General features: G+C 39.3%; 1 protein-coding gene across 2 annotated transcripts in view; it reads left to right on the forward strand.

Annotated features, from left to right (window-relative positions):
- Positions 1–3,146: 3,146 nt before the first annotated feature.
- SMAP1 (small ArfGAP 1) overlaps positions 3,147–23,949 on the forward strand; it is a 192,665-nt gene continuing 171,862 nt past the window's right edge. The window contains exon 1 of one of the 2 annotated variants that reach the window (XM_006899385.1): positions 3,147–3,399. In XM_006899385.1, coding sequence (XP_006899447.1) covers positions 3,282–3,399 — 118 coding nt within the window. In that variant the 5' untranslated portion in view covers positions 3,147–3,281. The remainder of the gene's footprint in view (positions 3,400–23,949) is intronic. The other variant, XM_006899384.1, reaches the window with a different exon arrangement.

Genomic DNA, 23,949 nt, shown 5'->3' on the forward strand with positions numbered 1-23,949 from the left:
CTCCTGTGTGAGTAACTGCCTCTGAAAACCTGCCAGAGGGTCAGCTATAGGTTGGCTTTAGCTCCTTGGTACACAATAATATATTGATATACTCATCCTCTGTTTTTTGTTCCTTCATAATGCCAATTTTTGGGTAACACCTTGGTTTTTTAGAACCTATTTCCATAAATTCAGAGTGGATGAAGTCATTTTCATGAGAATAAAGCTTATCAAGTCATTTCTGCTTGGCTTTCTGTGCCCAAACTGGAATATCCACACTGCAGGCCGGCTGTGAAGTTTTTCACACTTTGATCAGGTTCTGCATTTCCATCTTGCTGCTTTTCTTACATTCTTGTTCTCTAGGGCTCCTGTTGCCTCCTTTTTTCTATGGGCTTTCTGAAGTTCATTCACACTTCTTTTTGAGCTAGTTCTTTTCCTTCTGCTCCTGCTCGCTTGAAAAATTTCTCCATTGCAAATTAAAGCCACATTTAAGCATCACCTCCTCAGTGAAGACTTCCAAATTTTTCCAAGCAACTAGGCATTCTATTCCTTTTACTTCTTGAAAAATGTATATTTACTGCAGACTCTTCTGTGAGGTTCTTGATTTTTCTTTTAATGCATTGTGTCTCAGGCTAGATTCTAAGCTTTTGAGACTCAGAAAACTAATCAGTTCAGATTCATAGACGGAAGTTGTTTAAAAAATAGCTGATTGAGTGCCATGTCTGCTTTGCCTCAACTGGGTTTTTTAAAAATGTATCATCTTCCTTTTGCCATGTCTGTCTTGCCTCAATTGGTTTTTTTTTAAAAATTATCATCTTCCTTTATTCCTACTTTATTTGTGATATACAGTCGACCCAAGTTGGATTTTAATAGCCTGTAAGTGGATTATCTGGGAACTCTGGTGGTGTAGTTTGTAGGGAGTTGTGCTAATCCAAAGTCTATGCCTTTTTGGCACTTCCAAGCCACTAGTGGCTTTGAAGCAGAAATCTGGACAACCTCTTCTTACGCAATTTATTATTGTTAGAAGCCATCAAGTATGACTCATAGTGACTCTATGAACAATGGACCTGAACCTCATACTATCCTGTGCCATCCTTACATTTCCTGACACATTAGAGCCCATTGCAGTAGTCACCGTGTCAATCCACCTGGTTGAGGGTCTTTTTCTCCCTTCACTGATCCTCCTTTTCAAGCATAATGTCCCACTCCAAGGAATAGTCTCTCCTAGCAACATGCCCAAAGTATATGAGGTGAAGCCTCATCATTCTTGCCTCCAAAGAGCACACTAGTTGCACCGTCTCCAAGACATATTTGTTTGTTCTTTTGGCAGTCCATGGGACTCTTCTCCAACACCACAGCTTAAAGGCATCAATTCTTCTGTCATCCTTATTCATTGTCCAACTCTCAGATGCATAGCAAGTAATCAGAAAAAAACCTGGCCTGAATCATATGCACCTTAATTCTTGAAGTGACATTATTACTCCTCAGTAATTTGGAGAGGTCCCTAACTTCAGACTTTCCCAATGCAATACATCTCTCCTGATTCCCTGATTGCTGGTACCAAGGGTATTAATTGTGGGTCCAAGTAAGATGAAGTTGTTGACAGTTTCAATCTATTTTTCATCCACCAAGATGTTGCCTATTGGTACAGTGGTAAGAATCTTTCTTTTCTTGACTTTGAGAGGCAGTCCCTATTGAAGACTGTATTCCTATGCAATGTACAATCTCTTAAATCTTGCTTGGTTGTCATCTATGAGTCGGCTCCTTGATGGCAATAAATGAAATTTATTATCAGGAATGGCTTACGTGATTGTCTGTCAATCAGAAGGTTAGTGGTTTGAACCCATCAGCCATAGGCAAGAGATGAAGCAATTGGCTATCATTAAGACTCACTGCCTCATTTTGCTTTCTCTTCAGACTGTACAAATCTTTAGCCTTTACTAAAGATTTCTGTGGAGAGCAACATCTCTGAGAAAACAAAAACAAACAAAACAAAAAAAAAACCCACCCCACAAACAAAACCAAAAAGACAACCTCAGAAATTAAATGGGGTAGTTCCACTCTGTGCAGTTGAATTACTAGGAGTAACCAACTTTCTAGGAAAGCACCACCCTGCTTTCCATAATAGTTGCTTTTTACATTCCCATCAACACTGTATGAGTTCTCCACATCCTCATGAGGATGTGTTCTTGTTTCTTGTATATTAAAGTGACACAACTCATTATTTGACTCCTTGGTCTTACCTTCTCCTTTTTTTACCTTTTGGGTACGTGTTTAATAAGACTATAGACAGACTGCTTTGGGTTTTAAACTTCCATTGACAGCACTGTAACCGGGACAAATTACTTGATTCCTCATCCCTCATTTTCTTCACCTGTTTAATGAGGATAACGGTAATAAGAGGGTTGTTTGTGTTAAGTTAGTTAATTGTGCAAAATAATCATCCAACAAATGATAGCACTCAATATGTTATTATGTGTTTCTCTTACCTAAATTTTAACTTATGGAAGATTTCTTTTTAAAAACTTTTGCCAATTTTATCCAAAACTGCCAGTAAGAAAATGTTAATCAATTCAATCACTATCCGGATATTCTGGTGGCTTAGTGGTAAGGAATGGTTCTGCCAAACTAAAGGAATGCTGCTCAAATTCCACTAGATGCTCCGCGGTAGAAAGACGGGCAATCTCATCGGAGGATATTTTGGTGCCTCTGAAAATGCGATAGAAGGTCGGCTGTGCATAACAACAATCCCTGTCATTTAGGCATTTCCATTGTTTGTCAGTAAAAGCAAAGGCAATGAAGTAAGTCAGAGCCTCTTCTTTACCATGTGATAAACTACTTATCCCAGCCTTCCAGCGACACTCTTGCCTCAAAACTTGGAAAGCTCACAGACAGCACACACACGTCAGCTTCAGATAACTTCCTCTGAGGCAAAGACCCCCACCGCACATGCGCAAAGGCGCATTTGCCTGGTCGCCGGGCAAGTTCCGCGCATGCGAACCAACCCGGCTCCCAGGTTCCTTCCTGCTCCACCACCCGGAAGCCTCTGCTCCACTCTCCTCCCCTCGCGGGCTCTTGGCGCTGCGTGCGGGGTGGGGCGGGCTGGGCGGGGAGGCGGGATACGTCGGCGCTACCGCCGCCGCCGCCGCCCCTCCTCCTCCAGTTTCAGCTGCTGCCACCGCTTTCTGGGCGAGTCTACCACGGTCCCGGCGGCGCCAGGTGCTTTTTACCTGCCTGGCCCCGGCCCCTGTCTGTCGCTGCTGTCCTTGTAGCTACCCCGGGTTCCTCGCACCGTTGCCGAGATGGCGACACGCTCTTGCCGGGAGAAGGCTCAGAAGCTGAACGAGCAGCACCAGGTCATCCTGTCCAAGCTGCTGAGGGAGGAGGACAACAAGTACTGCGCCGACTGCGAGGCCAAAGGTAGTGTGAAAGCCGCCGCCCCTGGCGTCCTGTGGCCAGTGACCTTCTTTCCACCGTAGCGTACCCCTCGTGGCCCGATCGGACGCCGTGACTGCGCCCTCTGGGCCCTGGCCGGAGGGAGGAAGGGCGAGCGTGGGGCTTCCGTGGACCCTTACCTCCACTGGAGGCGGCAGGCTGAGAGGTCAGATTCGCCGGATCACCTACTGGTCTCAGCTTAAGTGCCTCCCCAGCGTGGGGCTGTGCCAGTCCCCACTTTACGATGCTCGGACCCTCCACCGGGCGGTGTCCAAAGCAGCGGTGGCAAGGAGGCCTGGGCACTGCTTGTATTTGAAGGGCTGCCCTCTTCCACCTCGGCTTACAAGTACCTCTGTGGGTGGGGCCACCCTTAGGTGTGGGTCTCCGCCTCTGCCCTCCCCGGTGACCACGTCCTTCTTCCTGCACTCTGATTCCCCAGGTGGAGCCTGTCTACCTGTCCACCTGTCAGCTTTTGTACCAGGCTCTTACCTCTGCTTCTTGAAAAAGGGTGGTGGTTCTTTTTTTGTCGGTTGGAGTGTTATTGAGTAAAATAACTGAGGAGCAGTCATTCTGATTATTAGTAGTAAAGAATATGGTTTTAAAGGCTGAATGTTAGCCAGAGAGGAGTTTCTTCTTGAATCTTTAGGCTTCCGTTCCTGAAGATTTTATTGATGAGATGCTCTCAGACCAGCTAGTTTAGAAAGAGAATAGGCATGAGTTTGAACGCCTTATATATGCTCATTTTAAAGGTCTAGAGGTGGAAAAGAGCTTAATTTAGTTTGTTCAGTTGAAGGCTTCTATCACTATTACCTTTGAAATAGACTATTTTTAGCCTATACGTTTTTGGTACTGTGATCTGACTTACAATTTCTCCAGAGTAATCGGATGTTTTGTGTGGTTAAGGAAAAAGACCTTACTTGCAATTTTTCTTTTCTTTTCTGAGAAATAGGTGGCTCTCTAAGGGAGTATCTTTGAGAATGCCATTTACGAGTTCTGTATTATATAATTAATATTTTTCCTGTGTTTGTCACTTCCCCCAGTGCTGTATAAATTACTTTTGTTTCAATAATGATTGACTAGACCCAGCTATACATCATTATCCAGTTCACTGTCATAACAGATAATAGACTGTAGAATTAAGTGGGAATACTGGAACTAGTCTGTACTCTGAAGCACTTTTCAGTATCATAACTTGCTTGAGGAAATTTAGATTTATTGTGTATCCCTTTTCATGTGATAAAAAAATGATATTCTTGATCCTTGTAATATTTATTTACCTAGTACTTGGTAAGTTAATGTGTGCATTTATTTGAGAATACTGCACTGAAGGTCAACTGCTTATTTATTTTTTAATCTCTGAAAGAGAGCTTTTAAAAGAACAGAGAAAGCAAGGAACTAAGTTTAGATAGCATGCGTATTTGTCATTAATATGTAACATAAAAAGATGCTCGTAAACATTAAATCTAATGGAAAATGGAATGTGAGCTTCAGTGATTTTTTTTTTCTTTTTTAATAGAGATAATATTTTTTCAATTTTTTGTTGATACATTTAATGGAAGTTTACAGAAAACTTGGATTTCCATTCATTTGTTTTTGCAAATTTTCCTCCCTATTAATAGAGAAAATTTTTTAAAACTGCTTATTTTTAACTGCTCTTTGGAGGCAAAGATTCTGAAGCTCCTTCTGACATACTTTGGGCATGCAGCAAGGAGGGACCAGTGCTTGGATAGGGACATCAAGTTTTGGAGGGTAGAGGGATAGCGCAAGAGAGGAAGACACTGGATGAGATGGATCAATTCAGTGACTTGGGGTACTGGGGTTTGGTGTTTCAAAGACGGTGAGGTTGGTTGAGGATAGAACAGGATTCAGAGCTGTTGTATATAGGGTCGCTATCAGTCATAAGCAACTGGATGGCACATAACAGCAGCAGCAACTTTTTTTTGTTTAAATTTTTCTCAAAACTCAAACTCACTCGTGTGGAATTGATTCAGATTTTTAGTGACCCATTATTGGGCTTCCGAGTGTAATTGAAACTTTGTCCTGTGGAGCTGGTGATGGGGACAGGAACCCCTGCGGAAGTGGTAACCACAGAGTGCAGCCTTTGGGTTAGCAGCATAACTTGCTGGGACTTTGACACCAGAGTGCTCTCTGTTCACTGAGTTCCCAAGATCATTTAAATATTTTTTAAAACCATATTTATCCTATATAAGTTGTTCTCTCTCCTGGGGATGGGGGAAATGGTGGTGGAGAATTATGTACTTTGGACGTTAGGATTAAAAAAAAGTTTACTTCTTCTGGAAGAAAAAGGCATTCCTTTTAGGAAGGATTAAAAGGCGATAGTTTTATTCCCTATATGTGTTGCCATCTCTAGCATATATCTTGGTTAGCACTGAGATCTGTAAATATATATTGAAATGAATAACTTAAATTTTGGTTTTGAGATTGGAAGAAAGTGAAAAAGAAGACAGTAGTATTAAAGTCCAGCTTAAAGTGCATGAATTCCATAGTAACAGATTGACAAAATTACTGTCCCCTTGTTCTAAATATAAAACATGGGTAGGCAAATGTTTTCATTATTTGATACTGATCTTTTTGCATCAAATAGCATGGTGATGGCTACTTATTGGTTAATTAGTCATGATTTCATAGTTGTAATAGTTGGGAAAATTGGCATTATTATGTAATTTATGGGAGTTTCTGGTGACCTAGTTCTTTGTATGACTGATTGTGCCCCTCCTATAGTAGAAATCTTGGCTAACGGCAGATTCTGATTATATATGCCAGATGTAGTAAATGTAGGTAGTAATTCTGGTTAAATGTACATCTAAAAGGCATAGGAACCTTATTTCATATTACAGTCACTATTAAGTTCCATTTTGTATATATACATACTGATATTTTCTCAGCTATATCAAACTTTTCATGTATCTTGAAGCTGTTTCCTAGTGATCCCAGGTTTCTTTCTTTCAATGAATGCCACTTTCACTTGCCTTTGAGTGCAAGTACTAAACTAAAACATAAGCCTAGAATGGGCTAATTGTTAGGTGACATGGAATTGCGTATGACGCATAGTGAGCCTTTGAACAAAATGCCCAAACTCTGTCCTATCCTCTGCCATCTTATTTCTGACACACCTAAGCCCATTGCTGCAGTCACTGTGTCAGTCCATTTGGTTGCAAGTTTTCCTATTGTAATGCTTTATAATGATTGGCAGAAATATGTTACTAGGGCTTTTGACATTTTCTTACTAAGTCATCCGTTTGTAGCTTCTAAATACACAGCACTTAGGAAGTGAGGAAAGACAAAAGGATAGCATAGGTGCTAGCTTCCTGTTCTTGAACCTGAACCTGCTCTTACCATATCTGTTGAGCAACTGGAGAAAAAGAGAGGCAGATGGAACTGCATTTTCTGTCGCTGGCTGCCTTCGTGACTCTGTGGGAGTTTCTAAGCAGCTCTGTTGGTAGCCCTTTATGGAGCAGTGACGATTGAAGACCCCTTGTGCTGAATCTTTTATTTCCCACTGTTATAATTAAATCTTGTCTAGATAGTTACTGATAATCTGTAAAAATAATGTGCCTATAGGGAATGTGGAGTGACCTCTTTAACTGGAGTCTCATTTGGGTTAGGTTCCGGTGGAGTGAGATTTTACCAGATGGAACTGCTGATGTGTAAAAAGAGCACAAGATGTTTTCATATGCCCCCGTTGTCTTTAAATTTTCTCTACATATGATCAGATTTGATGACGGCATGTCAGGTAAAAACCTGGAATGGCAGGGGACTTTCGGCAGGTCAGTTAGGAATTTGATCGTGGTCCAGGCAAGAAAGTTAGGGGCGAAAACCCACCAGACTCAAATCAAATCCATTGTCATTGAGATGCTTTTTACTCAAGCAACTCCATGGGTTACAAATTAGCATTGAACTCCATAGGACTTTCTTGGCTGTAATGCTTACAAAGACCTTTGATTTGAGGCACTGCTGAGTGCAAGCTTTCCAACTTTCTGCTTAATAGCCAAGCACATATTGTCTATGCCATTCAGAGAGTTCTGTGCATGAAAGTAAGACTATCTCAACTCATTTAATGACAGTGAAACCAGTTAGGGTTCAGGGCAGGAATCAGGACCATTGTAGCTATTTTTAGCTGAAATGAACTTACAGAATCAGATAGATAAAAACTGTTGGAAAGTCTGGAAGACCTAACCCAGGGAATCACTATTGGACTTCTCCTCTAAGATCATGTCCTTTTGTCCCTGCTGTCACTGCAGCAGCTGCATCTCACCCACAAGCCTGCTAAGGAGGAACAAGGACTTGGTTCACTGCACATTTTTACATGTTTTCCTCAATTGATTTCCCTGTAGGAAAAGAACTTTGCCTTTCAAGACTCCTTCAGTTGTAAGTGAAGAGGAGAACATAATTAATATCCAGCATCTTATCTTCAGGGGAGTCTTTTAACTGTCTAACCTCTTAAAAAGTAGGTGAACTGGAGATTGTGAGAGCCAGTCCAAGAATCTACCATAAGCAGGAAGGATGGAAAAGTAGTTTGGATATGCCATTTAAATGAAATCTGTCCCATGATACATCTTCAAGGATATGAACATGTACGGCCAAGCACAATCAATAAGAGTGCATCTAAATTCCAAAATCAATCTCCATAATAGTCTATGTGTTTCCTACTGCCAAAGGGGCCCTTTAGAATAGTGAGAGAAGATCCTCACCCTGAAACCCACAGCGTCCCTTTTCAGCAGGAAGTAGCTTAGAGAATACGCCATCCCCTTTTCCTTATGACTCAGGGTGAAGTCTCTCTCAGGGAGGAGTGATAAGGAATGGCAAAAGACACACTGACAAAGAAGATTAATCAGAACTGGCTTTGACAAGCACTGTGGCATTTGGACAAGAACAAACTGGGAGGAGGGTAGAGAGAATAGTGCAACAATGAATGAATGGAAACCCAAAATCTCTGTAAATGTTTATGAAAATTAATAAAATATAATTATAGAAAAAAAATAAAAAAATAAATGAAATCTGTGTGACTAAGTGAAGTTTGTGTTTTCATAATCCTTATTCTACTTTTGAGGGATTAGATAACCAAAATTGTTTATTTTCACACAGATAATGTGTTTGAAATTTAATTAAGGTTTCTAAGACCCCTAAAGTGTTAAGATCTGAATGCTTTTGTATAGTTCTGATTTGGCACAGGGTGTGAGTAGAAGTCAGTGATTATGAGATTTCTAGCTTGAATAGGAAGTGATAAAGCTAGAAGAAAAGTATGGTGATTTACTTCTGAAAAATCAGCCTTTGAAAGCCCTGTGGAGCACACACAGTTCTCTGTGTTCCACTATGCTTTGGAAGTGACCTGATAGCAACTGTTTTTTTGTACTTTGTTTCACGTTTTGTTCTACTAAACCTAATGAAAGTTTGCCATGAGTTGGGATTGATTCAATAGCAGTGGATATTCTGGGTGTTAGGAATAAGATGCAGGATAGCTAAGGCCCATGCTCTAAAGGAACTACTTGTACACTGGTATACAGAAGAGTTAATGCAACAGGTCTAACTTTGTAGCCCTTGGAAAGGCAAGCCTTTCTGGGCTGATATTTTTGAAATTGAATTTGAGGAGAGTCCCCATCACCTAAATGATAAATGTTGATTATTAAGGCCAAACTATTTGTAGAATCAATGTAGTTCATGCTAAACAGGACTTTTTCCTTCCAGAGGTCTGGAATTTGCATAGGTGGCAGTCGGAAGTTCCTATGTGACCAGTGCCTCCAATAAAAACCTTAAATAAAACCTTAAATATTAGCTCTCTAATGACGTTTTAGCTCCAGGTACTTGAGCAGTCAAGTGCCTGGACCTCTAGTGGCCTGTGTTGTTGTTGTTAAGTGCTGTCAAGTGACTCTTAGCGACCCTATGAATGAAAAGTCCTTGACACTTGCATGAGCGACTTTTCATCCTTTCTCCAGGTTCATAGGTTTTCCAGAAGCAAGCTATTTATGGAAGTGGATGCCACTCCTGCTTTCAAGCTTGGTTTAATCGAGGAGCACCACCAAACACTGTCCATCATCAGTGTTACAGTGTTCAGCTTCTCAGTGACCACAGGTTACCTCTGTACAGCAAGTGGACACACCAAGGCTATATGACCTAGAAGACTGAACAAAAACAATGAAAAGCAGGCCTTAGGGCCACACATTAGTCACCCACCTTTGGCTTGGTAGCATCGCTTTCGGTCCACTAGGCCAACTGGTTTCTCTCTGTGTTGTTAAGTGCTGTTGAGTCGTAGGCGACTCATAGTGACCCTATGAATGAAAGTCCTCGCTACTTGCGTGGGCGACTTTCATCCTTTCTCCAGGTTCTAGTGGCCTAGTGGTAAGAAATTGCACTGCAATCTCAAAAGCACAGGGTTTGAATCCACCAGCCGCTCTGTGGGAGAAGGATGGACAGTCTTCTCCTGTGTGATTTACTGTCTCTGGAAAAAACCTACGGAAGGATTGGTCCTGACTTCATGGAACAAAACAGTGAGGTTCTTTGGTTAACATTATTCCACGTTTGTGACTTCTGCTTGTTACTGGAGACTTTACTGTGTTTTTATGCAGATAAGGTTGACCTTCTATGTTTGGCAACCATGCTTTGTCCTTCCCCTCCTCCCTTCTAGGTATTTTCAAAGTCATTACTTTGCCATTCCTCCCCACTCCCAACATATTGCTGCTTTAAAAAAAAAACAAGAGTGCTTATGAAAATTCCTGGTAGGAATTAGCAAACTAATGTGGAAGGGATGGCAACATAGAAAGTGTACTTTATTTGTATAAAAATATTGTGAGCAATTCTTTGCAGCTCCACTGGAAAGGGGCTCCTGGAAGCTTTTATCTAGTATCTACTGGATGTTATCCTAATGTGCTTTTACTCCGTGTTTGTTGATTGTGCTTGACATTTTCTTGCTATCATAAGTTGTAGCTGTGTGTTTAAACACAGGTTGAGGTTGGTGAGCCCTCCTAACAAATTACTGAACATGATGGTCTTGGGGAACTACCTAACATGATTGATAACATTTGTTTTCCTTCATTATATTGTACAGTGCTCTTAGATGGTGCAAATGGTTAACAAACTCATCTGCTAACCAAAAACATTGTCAGTTCAGGTCTACTCAGAGACTTTTCAGAAGTCTGACTGAAAACTGGTACTCTGTATGCTACTTTGACAGTTGAGGTCATTATGACTTGGAATCAACTCTTTGCTGTTTATGTTTTACTGTAAAGTACTTGCTACATTCTCAGCTGCTGCCTTAGCTTTTGAACCTAGTTCACTAGCAAGAGAACATCCCAGAAGAGTGGGTGAGAGCATTAGGGGCTCACATGGTTTGTAGAAATCCTGACTGTAAAGGGATGAGATGGTAATTGACCTTTAAAGTCAGGATTTCAGTCCAGGAAATCTAGCTACAAGTTCATATGCTTAATGACCTCATAGACAAAGAGTGCATTTTTATAATTGAAATTTTATGATAGAAGAAATTATTTTTTTCAAAATAACACTTTTAAGCTGATAAAAGGTATAATAACAAATGTGGGAAATGCTTCTATTTAATGTAACTCTTTGAATTCACATAGTAGGACCATAACATTAAAATTTTAATCACATGAGGGCATCTTTACAAATTGTGGTTGCTGACAAGTATTTTAGTTTTTGCTTTGTGTCTTCCATGCATCTTTATTTTCTCTTCTTGCAGTTGCATTTTTAGATCATATACTTCTCCTCTGTTCGTGGGTTTTGGTTTTTTTTTTTTTTTTTAAGTGGAGGGACAATGCAGGAAAGGAAGAACCACGATGAGATGGATTGATTTAGTCATTGGGACAATAGGGGTATGTGTGTCAGACAGTAAGGTTGGCACAGGATAGAGCAGGGTTTAGGGCTCTTGTAAATAGGATCGCTATGAGTCGCAAGCAACTCAACGGCACATAACAACAACTGGAAAATACTGAATTTGTGATCAAAACTTTTAAACTTTTTAGCATAGATCTTGCTGACATGATTTACTTGGTGTCATCTTTAATTATCTTACTCCATATCATATAACTCATAGGAATAAGCTTCACTGATTGAGGAGTTCTTTTGTTTAAAACGAAATTTCTAAGCTTTCTTGGAATAAAGTAAATCATCACCTCTTCCAATTTATTAAACCCAAGTCTCTAGTCATTATTTTTATGAAAACACTTGCAGATCTACAAAATTTTCAATCACACATGCATTTATGAGTTTCAGTATTTTCTATTTAAGATGCTAGCTACAACTATAGTTAATTCTCAGTGACTTTTACTAACAGTTCTGTGTAAAACAAACCTGTTGCCACAGGTTTGTTCAGTTCACAAAGACCTCGTAGGACACAGAATTTCCAAGATGGTAATTCTCACATCTTTCCCCTCTGGAGCAAATGGTGATTTGAACCACTGACTTTTCTATAAGCAACTGAGTGCTTAATAACTGTGCCATCAAAATGTCTCGTTCTGTATGTTACTGTTATGGGCTGTTGAGTTAGAATGGACTTAGAGGTGACTGATCCTCCAGTGTGTTTTCAGAGGCTATAAATTGCAAGGGAGGAAATTGTCCATCTAATGCAGGGCAGCTAAGGGATTAAAACCCACTGCTTTTGAGTTGGCAGTGCAATTCCTTATTACTTAAAAAAAATTCCTTAGCACTAGATCACCTTAGTCTATATAGAAGTGGCTTTTAAAAAGAATTTTACTTAAAATAGAGTTTAGAACCGGTGCTTTTGGAAACATGTACAAATTTCATGTTCACGTAAGCTTTGGCAAGTGTGAGTGCTTTGACGATCCAAATAGAAGTGAGTTAGAAATTTTATACTGATTCTCTATCTGTTCCTCCCCCTAATTTTCTTTTCCATTTCATGAAAGATCTAAGTGATTATTTTGAGGTGATTGATGTTAGACCTTGATATGACTGTCATTGATCGTTTGTAAAGAGTGCATTTCAAAGATTAGTGATTTTCAGTGACCTGCTTAAACCTAGACTAAAAAGATTTAAAAATTCTGTGAACAAAGTGTATTAGGATAGTGTTATCTTCAATGTAAGGAAAATAATAAAAATTTACTGTTCTGGGTATTTTTTAGTTCACACAGTTCTACTCTTAAAAGTGGTTTTGGTGTAAATAGTGATGGTGTATTGCAGATTTGCAAAAGACCTCTTTGAAGTCCTAAAGAGTAATGATCTCAGTTTGAGGACTAGGGTGAGCCTGACCTAAGCATTCATTCACTTTATATGCATGTGAAAATTGGGCAGTGAGGTAGACCAAAGAAGAGTTGGTAAGATACTGGTGAAGAATATTCAATGTACAGTGAAATGCCAAAAGAACACCCTTCCTGTCTTGAAAGAAATATAACCAGCGTGCTTCCTAGAGGCAAGGATGGTGAGCCTTCATCTCACATTTGTACGTATTAGGACAAGCTAGTTTTTTTGTAAAATAGAGGATCAGTAAAAACAGAGGCAGACCCCCAATAAGAAACGTGGCAGTGTGGTTGCAGCAGTGAACTTACACGTAGCAGTGATTGCAAGGATGGTGCAGGACTGAGCAGAGTGTGTTCTGTTGGATCTGGGGTTCCTGTGAACCAAAACCTTCTTTATGGCATCTTACTACAGTAATAGCTATAGTGGGGTATGTGCCAAAAGGTTAGCAAATGCATGTTTATTGAAGTGAAATTATCATTCCTATTGCAACAATAACAAATTACCTTAAACAAAGGGCTTCCAACAACACAGATATATTTTGTGCCAGTTTTAGACACCTGAAGTCCAAAATAGGTTTTACTGAACTAAAATCAAGGTGTTGGTGGGCTTCTGTTTAGTTTTTAAGACTCTTAAGGGAAAAACTATTATCCTGCTTTTTCTGGCTGCTGTAGATGATCTGCATTATTGGCTCATGGTCTCTTCATCTTCAAAGCTAGCCGTGTATAATTTTTAGATCTGCCTATGTTTTTGTCTCTCTGCTTTGTCACAATCTCCCCCCCCCCCATTTTAAGGAATCATGCACTGCATTAAACTTGGTGTAGGGTAGCAATGCAACTGATTGCTGTTTAAAAAACCCCCTTTCAGTGGGTTTTCAGAAGGCTATAAATCACACAGGAGGAGCTTACCTATTTTTCTCACAGAACCACTAGTGGATTCGGATTACCAGAGAGAAATGACTTCTAGTTTAGCAGTGCAGACTTCCTGTGTGGTTGTTGGTATGTGCCATCGAGTTGTCTGTGACTCATAACAACCCTGTATAGAATAGCTCTGAACCCTGCCCTGTCCAGAGCCACCCTTACTGACTCTGACATACCTAATCCCATTTCCCCAGTTACCTTGTCAGTCCATCTCATCTGGTGTCTGTGCTGTCCCTCCACCCTTCCAAAGACTGGCCCCTGCTTGCCATGTGCCCAAAGAATGTGAAATGGAGCTTCAAAATCCTTCCCTCCAAGGAGAAACTTGGTTTCACTTTCTTCAAGACCTATTTGTTCTTCTGGCAGTCCATGGTATGTTCAGTACTATTCTCCAGCACCACAGCTCAAAGGCATTGATTCTCCTCCTGTCATCCTTACTCATTGTTCAGCTCTCTGATGCATAGCAAGTAATTGTGTAGATCATGACCTCGATCAGATGCACCTTAGTTTCTAGACTGACATCTTTGCTGTTTAGCACTTTGGAGAGGTCCTTGACAGTAGATTTGTTTTTGACAGTGCAGTTTGTTTTTTATTTCCTTACTGCTAGTGCCAAGAGTATTTACTGGGGAGCTGAGCAAGCTGAAATTATTAACAACCTCAATCTCTGTTGCATCTATCATGATGCTGGCAGTTGGCCCAGTGGTGAGAATCCTTGCCTTCTTGATGTTGAGCTTCAGTCCATATTGATGACTACAGTTCTTGACCTTCTGCAGCAAATGCTTCAAGTCTTTCTCATTTTCAGTAAGCAAGGTTGTATCATCTGCTTAAGATAGGTTGTTGATGAGTCGTCCTCTAATCCTGATGCCACATTCCTCCTCATAATGTCTAGCCTCTTGAATAATTGAAAAAATCTGGAAATAGGATGTGTTCTGATGCACTCCCTTCCTAATTTTGAACCATGCAGTGTTTCCTTGCTCTATTCTGACTACTTCCTCCTTTAGTGTTCTGGGATTCCCATTCTTTCAAGGTTAGTTTGTTGTCATTGACACAAATGCCTTTGCATAGTCAAACACAGATAAGACATCCTTCTGGTACTCTGCTTTCAGCCAGGATCCTTTTGACATTGGTGATAATGTTTCTAGAGCCACAGTCCTTTCTAAACCCAGTTTATCTTTTCAGTAGTTCTTTGTTAATGTACTGATCCAGTTGTTTTTGGGTAATCTTCAGTTGGATTTTGCTTGTGTGCGATAGTAGTGATAATAGATAGTTTCCACATTCCGTCTGATCACCTTTTTTGGGGATAGGAATAAATCGAATCTCTTCTGATTGGTGAGTTGGTGAGGTAGTTAGTTGCCCTTCACATTTCTTGGCACAACCTGGTGAGCACATCCAGGGCAGTATCTGTGTGTTGAAAAATGTCAGTTGTGTGCTGTCATACCCTGGGGCCTGACTCCCTATAGGGCACACCATTAAGCCAGGTAGCCTTTATCTTTGGCTTTGGAGATACAGCCCTTGGAGTAATTTAAAATCTTGATCTGGCACTCCAGGCCATACCCAAGGATTTATGTTTGCAAGTTGGAGCCTCCCCTGTGAGGCTGATGACCTTTGGTATGATAGGTTGTAGGGAATTGTGCTGCTAACTCCAGGATGGTACATCTCTTATAGTCCAAATCCAGCAGCAGCTTCTCAGGGAGAAAGATAGGCAGCCTCCTTCTGTGCATTTTACACGTCTCTGAAAATCCGCTGGAGGGTCCAGCTGTGAGTTGGTACCAGAGCTATAAATTGGATCAAAAGAGCTTTCCCATCTTTCTCTGGCAGAGCCACTGATGGATTTGAAACACTAGGGGAGGTGCACCCTTTTGAGTTATCAGCACAACTCCTTATGGCCTGTGGCACCAAAGTACCTGCAGGTAGTATTAGGAGTCGTGATTTAGTATGCCATGCAGGACTGACTGATAAAAATGACTGACATGGGGGCTTTGAGAGATTTTTGAGTGGCAAGAGTATCTGCTTTTGTAGTGTGTTCATTGGAAATTGAAAACTGTTGAGACCCTTCTTAGGTTTTATCCTATTAGTCACTTCATTTTGTACCCTTTTTGGTTATAATAAATCTGTATTGTAAGTGTAATAGATTCTCATTAAGTTTTGTGAGTTATTGTGAATAAATTGAACACAGATGGGCAGTGAAGCTAGAGGTCCAAAGGTAAAACTGTGGCTAGCATCCTGAATGGGACACCAAACCTGAATCTGACCATTGTCTTGGATGTCTTCTGCATTTCTTAGTTATGTGGCTCGTGAGTCTGCCTATTTGACAGTCTGAGTCAACATATGAACTCTGACTACCTTCATGTGGCTAGAGTAGAAGTGGAAGACAATGGGTGGGAGAGAGAGAATGTGTTAGAATGTATCTATCACATGTGGATAGAGTTTTGTAAAACATACTGTTGTGAACTGTTTTAAAGATGGTGAAAATTGATAAGAGGATAGTGAATTGGTTATTTAGTTATTTAATGAACTCTGCAGCATGCTCATCTAGAGAGACAGCCCCAGGGAATGTACAAGAAGTTCTAGAACCATTTAGTTTGGCCAGGCTGTAGAAAAAAAGATGAGATTACAAAAATGATCGATTAGCAGTAAACAATTGGAAATTGGGTTAAAAATTATCATTTATGGTAGCATAGATCGTGAAAACCTAGGTATACATTTAACATAACATTTACTTGAACTGTACATCAAGAACAACATTTCTGAGAGGACTGCCTAAAGAATACCTCAAGAAATAGATGGGCCACTACATGTTGCAGATGGTTAATGTAACTCTTGTGGTTTAGTGGTAAGGAGTTACACACTGCCAACCCAAAGTCACTCGGTTCAAATTTACCAGCTGCTTCATAGGAAAAAGATAGACAGTCTTCTCTGCAATTCACTGCCTCTGAAAACCCACTGAAGATTAATGACTTAAACCCATTAAAAAGTACCTTGGAAGACACATCTCCAGAAAAACCAGCCACTTGAAAATTGTGGTGCACCAGTTGTATACTCTGACACACATGGGTTGCCTTGAATTGTTTGTCATTGACAAATGTAATTGATGACATTTTTTAAAAAGGAGATATCTGATATCTGTCAGTCAGACGATACAATATTTTAAGATACTCATTTGTAATTTGTAAGTAATCTTTGGATTCAATGGCATCTCAGTCAAAAATCCAAAAAATTCTGATATGTGGGATTTCCCCTCTTCCCCTAAGTTTTTGTTAGAAATTGAAAATCACTACTAAAATTTGTATGGGAATTTAAAAAACACACATAACTTCCAGAAAAATAAAAACAATTCTGATAAAGGAAAAGAATATTAGAGATCTAGCACAACCTGACTTCAATAGTTAGTGCAAAGCTACATAATCAAGATAGTGTCTTAATTACGAACAAATGTCAATCAATGAACGTGAGTCTAGAAATAGACACATTCATATATGACAAAATTTTAACAGAATTGTCAAGGTGATTTCATTGTGGTGGTGATGTTGTGTACAATTGAGTCGGAACTGATCCATAATTTACCCTGTGGTGGGTTTTCAGAGGCAGTTAAGGGCATGGAAGGAGATTGCTCATCCTTCTCCTGTGGAGCAGCTGGTGGCCTCAAACTGCGTGCCTTCGGGATTGCAGTACATAAAAATCTGGTTGGAAAAGTGGGTATTCCATTTGTCAGATGGGGCAAATACCTATGCCTTTGTGCTTGGTAGAATAAGAGTGTCAGTGAAAAAAAGATTGTCAACGAGAGATCAACAAAGTACCTGCTGCAGTGGGATCAAGCACACCAGCATTGTGAGGATGTGGAACTGGGATGCATTTCATTCTTTTGTGTCCTTGTCACTGTGAATTGGAGTTGGCTTATAGCACTTCACCACCACCACCACCACCACCACCACACTCTTACCTCTTATCATACACAACACCGATCTTAAAATGGATTGCTAAAGTATATATGCATGAACTAAAACTGTAAAACTTCTAGAATAAAACAGAATTTTGGGGCATTGGATTTGGCAAGGATTTCTTAAGATTTGAAGCATAATCTGGGAAAGGAAAAACTGGATCAGAATTTAAAACATTTGCTTTTCAAGACACTGTTAAGAAAATTAAAAGATACTTTGCATATGTTGTTGTTAAGTGCCATTGAGGTGACTACAACTCATAGTGACCCTGTGAACAACAAACCTATGGAAACTTGCTCTGTCTTGTTACATTCTCAGAATCTCCAGTATGCTCGAATTCATTGTTACAATGCCAATCCATTTCACCTTTTCCTTGGAGAAAATGTATTTGGTAAAGATTATGTTCAGAATGCATAAAGAAATAATATTACAAGTCAATAATAAGGAAAAAAAAGGTTTTTACTTAAACTCTTACAGCAGTTTTATTTATAAGGGTCAAACATTGAAAACAATTGAAATATTCTTAAGGACAGTATATATGATTTTTGTGTCTACAATTATATACAAAAATAATTTTTTTTGTTGGCAGAATGCGATGCAACTAGTATTTACATACGTTGCCTTATTTAATACTATAATTCTTAAGTAAATGAAAAATCTAAGAACCTCAACAGAGTTTTTTGAAGAAAAGCAAGGGGAATTTTATTTATTTTAAACTATTTTGCCTTAAATAAATTACAAATGAGGACTAAGTAAGTGAATATTTCTCCGGTATTTTTTGTTGACATTATGGTTTTCTCTATGTGGAGTTAATATCTATATAATCTTAAAATGTGACTTGAAAACCATTGAATGGTATGAGGTATAATAACACTACCCGGTCTGTTACAGTTGTTGTTAATGTACTGTCAAGTTGGAACTGACTCACAGTTGGCTCTGTAGTGGATTTTTAGAGGCAGTAAAACACATAGAAGGAGATTGCCCATCTTTCTCCCATACCGTAGATTTGAGAGCAGTGATGTCAGTTTAAAGACTAAGGTGCACCTGTTTCAAATCATGGTTTTTCCAATCACATGCTATCAGCTGATGACTAAACAGATTTAGGATGATAAAAGAATTGTTGCCTTTGTGGTGTTGGAGAAGTGTACTGAATGTACTGCCAAAAGAACAAACAGATTGTTTTGGAGAAGATGTAACCAAGTGTGTTCCTTAGAGGCAAGGATAGTAAAGCTTCATTTTACTCTGGTCATGTTGTTGGTTGAGCCTTTTCCTTGCAGAGGGACATCATGCTTGGAAAGGTGGAAGGTCAGAGAAGGAGAGGAAGATCCTCAGCAAGGTGGATTGATGTAGTGACTGCAGCAGTGGGCTCAGATGTGTCAGGGATGGTGAGGAGGGCAGTGGGGTTCAAATCTGTTCATAGGGTCACTATAAGTCGTTTGCCACTCACCTGTACCTAATAACAGCAACAATAACTTATCTTGCTGAGAGAGCTCTGGTGGTCTAATGGTAAGGAACTGCACTGCTAACTGAAAGGCACATGGTTCAAATAAACCAACTGCTCTGTGGGAGAAACATGGACATTCTCCTCTTGTGCAGTTTACTTCCTCTGAAAAGTTCAACTATGCGTTGATTCTAACCTGATGATACCTACCGCCGCCACCGCAGTCACCACCACCACCACCGACACCCTATTTTAATGAGATGTCTGTCAGCTAAGAGAACTCTTGTGGTGTAGTTCATAGGGAGTTATGCTGTTAAACAAAAGCCAAGCCTTTATGGCATTTGGAGTCTGTCAACAGCTTCATAGCATCTTAGAAACAAACTCAAAAAGGCTGCTAATAAATCAGGGAACATTTTTGGCTTTAAAAACCAAAGATGTTCCATTTTCCTTAGTCTCCTTTTCTCCCTAATTGGTTCCCAGTGTTTTATTCTTGCCTGTGCTGTCAGAGTTGTCAGAGTGATCTTTCCCCCCACAATTTTTCTTATTGTGATTTTTAATGAAAGTTTACAAATATAAACCAAGTTATGTTACTCAGATCATGTTATTGCTTGTGAAAGTTCCCACACTAGTGTTCTGAGATGCTTTTTAGTGAACCCAAGTGGTCAACTTTTGATTAGTTGTTTTTGTGCACCATCAAGTCAGACCCATAGCTGACTCTCCAGGTTTTCAGAATCAGTGAATCACACAGGAGATTTCCTTTCTCTCATGGAGCAGCTAGTGGATTTAAACTGAGTACCTTTGGGTTGGCAGTGCAGTTCCTTACTGCTAAGCCACCAGAGTTACATTTTCTTTTATAGTAGAAGCCAAAGTACTTACAGTCTTTACATTCAAGTTCTTACTACAATAGGCTTTGCATTAGGCATAGACAATGGTCTGCGTTTCAGTCCTTGCTCATGATTGCCGTGCTTTAGAGCCTAAGGGTTTTATATTGTCACTCCTTGTGTATGGCATGTTTTTCCACTAGACATTGGTATAGTTGGCTTCTACACGTCTTTTAGTCTCACCCATGTATGACTTTCACTGTAAGTGAAACTTTCACTGGCTACCTATTTATTTAAAATCCTTCCCACACCCCTTAACTACTCTTATTTTCAGAGCTTTGTTGCTTTCTTACTGTTTCTAATCATCTGCATAAATAGTACTTAATTTGGTTAAATGCCTGTCTCCTTTTGTAGAATGCAAGCAGTCAGGGATTCCCCCCCTACTTTTTTCTGGTAGATGGGTACCATGTGGCTGATTAAAAATTGTAATTAATAATTATAATGATCAATAATTACTGTCATAAAACTAAGTGTAAATGATTGAATGAAAAACGAATATGATGTGTAAACTTTTGCTTTGTTTTGTAAAAATAAAGAAAAATGAAAAATTATCTGAGTTAGGGCATTTTGTACTCGAGAATGACTGCCATAAAGCCCGTTGTAATAAGAATTTGAATGAAACTTTATGTTTCAGAGTAACAAATTCAAGCCTACTTTCTGATCCTTATGATGACATTTGACAGCTTTAGCTATTTCATTGACTGGAGTAAGGAGAATGCCTTAACACTGGTACATACGTTTGTATTTGGCTTAAGTTTTCATTTGTAACCATACCTTCAAAATGTAAATTCTGTATTATTGTTGGTGATACATCAGAGAAAAGAAAATGAACTCCACTGATCATCAGAAAAGCATTAGGCTTCAATTGGTCAATGATTGTAATACTTTTAAAGAATAAAATGAGAATAATAGAACATGTGAAAGGCTCTGTTCTAGTGGAAGTTACCATAATGAAGCAACATGGAGATGTTTAATTATTGAAATGGAAAATCTATTAATAGTTTGGTTAGACAATAAAAAGTAGTGTAGATCTCTTGTTAGTCTAATTTTAGTGCAAGAAAATCTGCAACCCTTTTTTAATGTTTTGAAAACTGTAGGTATGTACTGTATTATTATGTTTAAAATTTTGTAGTGGCAAGAAGCTGTGCTGTAATCCTGAAGGCATGGCGTTCAAATCCACCAGCTGATCCGCAGTTGAAAGATGGGAATTCTCCTCCTGTGAGATTAACTGTTTCTGAAAACCCACTGGAGGATCAGCTATGGGTCGGTTCTGACTCTGCAGTACACAATAACAACAACAACAACAAATATTTTATATGCAAATAAAGGTAATATGCTGTTATACTAAAGTTCTACACTGTATCTTCAGATAATCAGTTGAGTAAAAACTCAGTGGCCTTAAGTCACCCTCTAGAGATTTTTGTTATGTACCATCAAGTCGGAACTGACTCATAGTTGACCCTCCGGTAGCTTTTCAGAGGTGATAAAATTACACAGCAAGAGATTGTCTTATCTTTCTCTCTCATGGGGCAGTGGCTGCATTTGAACTGAGTGCTTTCAAATTGGCAGAACAACTACTTACCATGAGGCCCACCAGAGCTAGATTTAGAGGTTTTAAGTCTTACATTGCCTGTCTCTCTCCGGAGGAATTGCTGATACATTTGAACTGGGAGAGACATAGCCTTTTGATTAGTAGTGAGTATAACTCTTAAGAACTAGACCGCTAGAGCCTCTCCAGCATTGGACTAGTTGATGCCAAATAATGTACTTATTCTGTTTACCTACAGATTCAATTTAAAACACAGATCCCATTGGGAACAGATCCCATTTGTAACCCAGGATCTACCTACATCTAGTTAATATATTAAGCTTTAGTGAGATAATGAAAAACTTGAAAGGCTTAGTGTTGAGTTTGAGAGGAGGGAGAATGGGTATTGTTTTTAAGTGTGAATGATACATTGATACATTACCCTAATAGCCTTAGGTTAATAAGTGATTTGCTAAAAAGGATAGTGAGATTGAGTAGTTTAATTAAGATTATTAATTGCAGTGTTGGTTTTTTTAATAGACTTAATTTTTAAAGAATTGTAAATTATTTCAAGATAATTTGTTTTGATAGATATTTTTGCTTTCTAACTTGTGGTTTGGGAGAAGGATGGGCATCTCCTCTCATGATTTACTGCCTTTGAAGACCCACTGAAGGGTCAGCTATGAGTTGATTCTGATATGACGGTACACAACAACAATGACAGTTTGTGACTGTGAATTCCCTTGCATCCTTCTATTAAAAGAATATGCTGTATTTAAGTCTGCTGAAGTTTTTGGTTAGGCCTAGTTTGCTTCTCTGTCACTAGTGTATAAACATCACCTGATCTAAGTTTTCACTGGCCAGTAATGCTTTAAAAAAAATTCCTTAATGTTGGAATCTCATCCAGTTGATTGGCCAGGAGCTGTCTTACAGATTTCTTGGCATAGGCTGTAGAGCATGTCCAGGGTTGTGTCTGTTTCCAGAACGACTTCACCTGCTAGTTCTTCAATTCCTGGGGATTTATTTTTTGCCAGTGCCTTCAGTACTATTGATTCTTGATTATATGCTTCTTTCTGAAATGGTTCTTTTTGGTACAATGACTGTGTATTCCCATCTTCTTTTGATGCTTCCAGCATCATTCAAAATTTTGCTCATACAATCCTTCGGTATTGGACTCAAAGCTTGAATTTGTTCTTCAGTTCTTTTTCATTTTTAGAAATGACTTTAAAATGTGGGATTTTTTAAATTTTTTTATTTTTGAACTACAGCTCTTTGCACATTTCATTACAATGCTTTGTCCTGAAATGCTGCTTTTTAAAATTTTTGTTCATATTTCCTTACTTCAGCATTTCTTCCCCTAGTTTTGGTCCCTATGTTCTAGTTCAGATTTCAGAGTCGCTTCTCATAACATCTTGATCTTTTCTTTCATCTTTGTCTTTGTAATGACCTTTTGCTTTCTTAATGGATGATGTCCTTGATGTCTTCCAGTTAGAACCGACCCAGAGCTGATCCTCTAGTAGGTTTTCAGAGACAGTAAATCACACAGGAGGAGATTGCCCATCTTGCCCCCATAGAGCAGCTGGTGGATTCAAACTACATTTCTTTGGGTTGGCATTGCATCAGATCCGTTCTTGAGATGGTTTTTAAATTCACTTGAGATATACTTAGAGTTGTATTTTGACTCTCATGGACTTGGCTAAATTTCTTTCCGCTTCAGTTTGAACTTGTCTGTAAGTAGTTGATGGTCAGTTCCACAGTCAGCTACGGGACTTGATTTGGCTGCTGATGCTGACCTTCTCCACCTGTTCTTTTCCTCAGATGTAGTCAGTCTGATTCCTGTCTAGTTCATCAGATGAGGTCCGTAAGTGGTGTTGTCATTTATTCATTAAAAATATTTGCAATGAATAAGTCATTGGTTGCACAGAATTTTAGCATGTACTTTCTAGTTAATATCTGCCACCAAGGCCATATTTTCCAGCTACCGGTCCTCTTTATTTGTCAACTTTTTCACTAGCTGATTATTCTTACTGTATCTTGATTGCATGTCTGATGAATTTCAGACTCCAGAAGCGGATAGAAATCCTCAGTTTCTTCATCTTTACCATTAGTGGTCAAAACCACAAAACTGATTAGAGGAGATTCATATTTGTTCACCTTCCCAAGAAAAAGATCAAACAGAATGTGGAACTTATAAAATAATAGCCTTAATATTATGCGGTCTTTGAGCTTTGACATTGTATTTTGAGGTGTTGAAATGAGTAGAGAGAGGTATGAAAGCATGGGGAATGTGTCGGACCTCTTTTTGGGAATTGATGTTGTGTTATTGATGCTGTGGATGGGACCAGTTTCCTCCTTTGAAGTTGGTGATGATCAGATGTGGTGCTCCTCATATTGCCCTTGCTAAAGCTAAAACTGTGTATCACCAGGGAACAAATTCCTACTGGATTCAGAAGCAGCTGTGTCATGGATCTTGATGGAAAAGAAAGAATACAGGAAAGTCTTTTACTTGTGTTGTACTGATTATGCAAAGGGATTTGACTGTGTAGATCATAGCAAATTATGGCTAATCTTGAGAAGAATGGGAATCTCCGAACATTTAATTGTGTTC

The sequence above is a fragment of the Elephantulus edwardii genome, unplaced genomic scaffold (assembly GCF_000299155.1).
Source record: "Elephantulus edwardii isolate Elephantulus edwardi_28Jun2011 unplaced genomic scaffold, EleEdw1.0 scaffold00255, whole genome shotgun sequence".
Taxonomy (NCBI): Eukaryota; Metazoa; Chordata; class Mammalia; order Macroscelidea; family Macroscelididae; genus Elephantulus; species Elephantulus edwardii.